This window comes from Oncorhynchus mykiss, chromosome 15, assembly GCF_013265735.2.
Source record: "Oncorhynchus mykiss isolate Arlee chromosome 15, USDA_OmykA_1.1, whole genome shotgun sequence".
Lineage (NCBI taxonomy): Eukaryota > Metazoa > Chordata > Actinopteri > Salmoniformes > Salmonidae > Oncorhynchus > Oncorhynchus mykiss.
In genome coordinates, this window is record NC_048579.1 from 49,444,188 (window position 1) to 49,447,322 (window position 3,135).

The window sequence follows — 3,135 nt, forward strand, 5'->3', positions numbered from 1 at the left end:
GTGTGCATGTATTATAATTAGCAGTATGGCAGTTTCCCCAAAGTTCGGTGTTTCTAACTGGCTATAATAGCAGCCAAGGGTGTTCGCTAGATTATTTGTTTGTTCTCTGATTACGCACAAGTGTCCAGGTCAGCAGTTTGCACAGATGACTGTATTCAGCCATATGAAAACCTTCCATAGCGAAATATACCTAGCTAGTTTTTTTTTTTCGCTTCTCATCCAATGGTGTTAGCTAGCTAGCTAAATCTGCAGGCTTTCTACTAGCAAGCTGCTAATGTTGCGCAGAAACCTAGTTGCTCGACTGATTTTAGAACGCTGAGGTTCATCTGAAAAGGTAGCAGCACATCCTTGGTTTTTATTGGGCAGAAATGTACACGTGAGAGACAAACATTGTGAATTCAATAAAAAACATCATATCAGATGTAATAATACATTTTATTTTAAGCGCTTTTTAGACACCCAAAGTCACTTCACATAATCAGTAATCATCAATCATCAAGATAAGGCAATACAATCACCTGAATGAAATCAGCAAGAATCTAAAAGTACACGAAACATGATGACAGACTAACCAGGGGAGTAACGTTAGAACATGAATTTTCTCCCAATCGGTCGATATTACAGCTTTCTGGAACACATGAATGGAAGTTGCGTCCAGCAGGCTGCATCATTCTGCCCGAAGTCATCTGGGAAAGAGGGTAATACAGAGAAAGATTTTTTTTTTTTTTTTAAAGTAGCTTGAAAGGAAACACATTACCTTTAAAATTTATTTTTACATCTATCAAAATGTTTGATGAATAATGTGAGGGAGAGTGCTCTGGCGACAGCATCGTACCTCCATGGTTCATCTCCATACAATGCTCACGGCCATTCGTGTTGTCGTTCCCAGCAACATAGTTGTAGTTATCGGGTTGCCCCTTGCCCCAGTTCTGGTAGCTAAACCTGGACCCATCGCTCCACAGCCAAAGACCCTCCTAAAGAGCATACAAGCAGATGTGTAACCAGCAGACACTATACATTATATAAAAATGATTTAACCACGTTTTGAAGCGACAGTGTTTGTTTACAATTACATTGTTTACAAACAATGGAGTAAAACAAGCTTATATTTCGGGTAAGGCACCACTAGGCATTTATAATTATATTCTAAATGAATCAATGCATCTTACTGTATAGGTTTCAGGAGTGTTAAACAGAGTGTTTCTGACCTTGATGGCATCGTTGGCTCCAATCCAGGTGCGCTGGGCTCCATTGGCACTACTTAGGATGACTGTTCGAAGGAAGTTATACTGGGAGAGGCTGTGCACTGACGCCAGGTTACCTCCCAATAGCAAACAGTAATGCTGAAAAGAGACAGAGAGAGAGAATCACACAAAGGTAGAATATTTTTTATTTTTATAACCTTTATTTTGACAGGTAAGTCATACTGAGACTGGGATTTCTTTTACAGATGAGCCCTGCATAAATACTATCAAACACCTACAATATACATTATAAAACATATGAACAACAGACACATTTATCAACATAGATGTCTCCAATATTTACTCTGAACTGACCAAGTGGGACCAGGACATGTAATTTCAGAGAGCTCCGTAAGGTGTTCCACATGAAGAGCACAAACAAACTAAAGTCAGTTTTATCCAACTCTGTGGAGACCTTAGGGGCCTCCAGTGTTATCCAAGTCTGAGACCGGGTTTGGTCATTTGTAAGTATAAATTGAATTAATGATGATAGATAGGAAGTTTCTGCATTAGTTTCTGAATTTTAAGATAAAGAGAAGAAATAGCATGTCAAGTTGTAGTTTAGCAACCCGGTTAAACAAGCTAATTCTATGATGTTTAGAATGAGTAAATCTGGCCCTAAATATTGACATTTACAGGTACCTCTGCCTCTGGCCATTTGGCCATGATGGGGACGTAGTGATAGCAGTGTGTCCCATATCTGTGCCAACCAGGTGGGCATGATGAACTCCTGGTTTGTAGTTCCCGCTTCTCCTTCGCTCCCATCTCCTCAGACTCTGTAAGGGGGAAGAGATAACATGCAATATCCTGATGAAATGATTAGTTCCATCAACACAATCTGAATAGTCAAAAGTGCGTTCCAACAGTGATGTTACTGAACACAGCACCACAGCTATCTGTGCGTTATCAGTCCATTAACATTAGCAAACCAACACGATATTATAGCTTTCTGCAGGTTTCAGAAATCTTGTTGATATGGGATTGAGGAAGGCATTTTACCGATTGGCAGGTTGCGTATCAGATTCTCAATAATTTGATTCTCTGTGTCATTCAGATCTCCTACAACAAAGAGAGACAAAAACAGAGGAAAGATTCATACTCATGTGCTCTTTAAAGTGTAGAATGATATAATCAAACTGCATCTGATGAGTGAACAGGTAATCAAACCATTGATAAGAATACCTCTACTACCTACACATCATTAAACACCTCTTATCTGCGCTGTAACTAAAAGGAGTACACTTAAAATATGGTGGAAACTATGAGGTGTATCCCTCTTACTTGCATCACCCAGAGCAAAGGCAGCGCTCAGAAGCAGAAATATGGTCAACATCGTCATGGTGATACTCTCCTGAGAAAAATAGAGAGAAAGAGAGAGAGAGACTTAAGACAAATTCAGCGTCAGACTGAGTACTTTAGAACGTAGGCGGAGGTGACTATAGTGGACTTACCTGTTGTGTAATGAATCTCTGGTAGGCTCTGTTCTGTTGGAGAATGGGGCACACTTATATACACCCCTGACCACAAGGAAGCATTTATCGTTTTTTTATCAATAGTTAACTAATATAATATCTATTTCCTTCTCATGACGTGTTTCTTATCATCATCAAAAGAAGAGAGTAGCAAATATGCTAAATGGGCATGTTGGGGTGGTGGTGGTGGGGGGAGGTGCTCATACACAGTACATTCGGAAAGCATTCAGACGCCTTCACTTTTGACACAGTTTGTTACATTGCAGTCTTATTCTAAAATGTATTCAATATTTCCCCCCCTCATCAATCTACACACAAAGCCTCACAATTACAAAGCAAAAACTGAAATATCAAATTTTACATAACTTTCCAGACTCTTTACTCAGTACTTTGTTGAAGCACCTTTGGCAGCGATTACA

The 3,135-nt window shown here is 39.5% G+C and overlaps 1 protein-coding gene across 1 annotated transcript; it reads right to left on the minus strand.

The window, feature by feature from the left end:
- Positions 1-421: 421 nt before the first annotated feature.
- Positions 422-2,595, minus strand: LOC110490847 (ladderlectin-like). The gene is made up of 6 exons (XM_021564283.2): positions 2,526-2,595; positions 2,244-2,303; positions 1,887-2,020; positions 1,209-1,343; positions 836-974; positions 422-686 (listed from the first exon to the last, which is right to left on the minus strand). The coding sequence occupies exons 1-6, from the start codon at positions 2,581-2,583 to the stop codon at positions 619-621; spliced, it is 594 nt and encodes a 197-aa protein (XP_021419958.1). The 5' UTR covers positions 2,584-2,595; the 3' UTR covers positions 422-618.
- Positions 2,596-3,135: the final 540 nt, after the last annotated feature.

What these genes read in the sequence shown, in the direction of transcription:
- LOC110490847 (XM_021564283.2), bottom strand. Translation starts at nt 2,583, where the DNA reads ATGACGATGTTGACCATATTTCTGCTTCTGAGCGCTGCCTTTGCTCTG. An exon ending in GAGCCAACGATGCCATCAAG is followed by an intron (nt 975 to 1,208) that starts GTCAGAAACACT and finishes TATGCTCTTTAG; the next exon opens with GAGGGTCTTTGGCTGTGGAG. An exon ending in TATGGAGATGAACCATGGAG is followed by an intron (nt 687 to 835) that starts GTACGATGCTGT and finishes CCTCTTTCCCAG; the next exon opens with ATGACTTCGGGCAGAATGAT.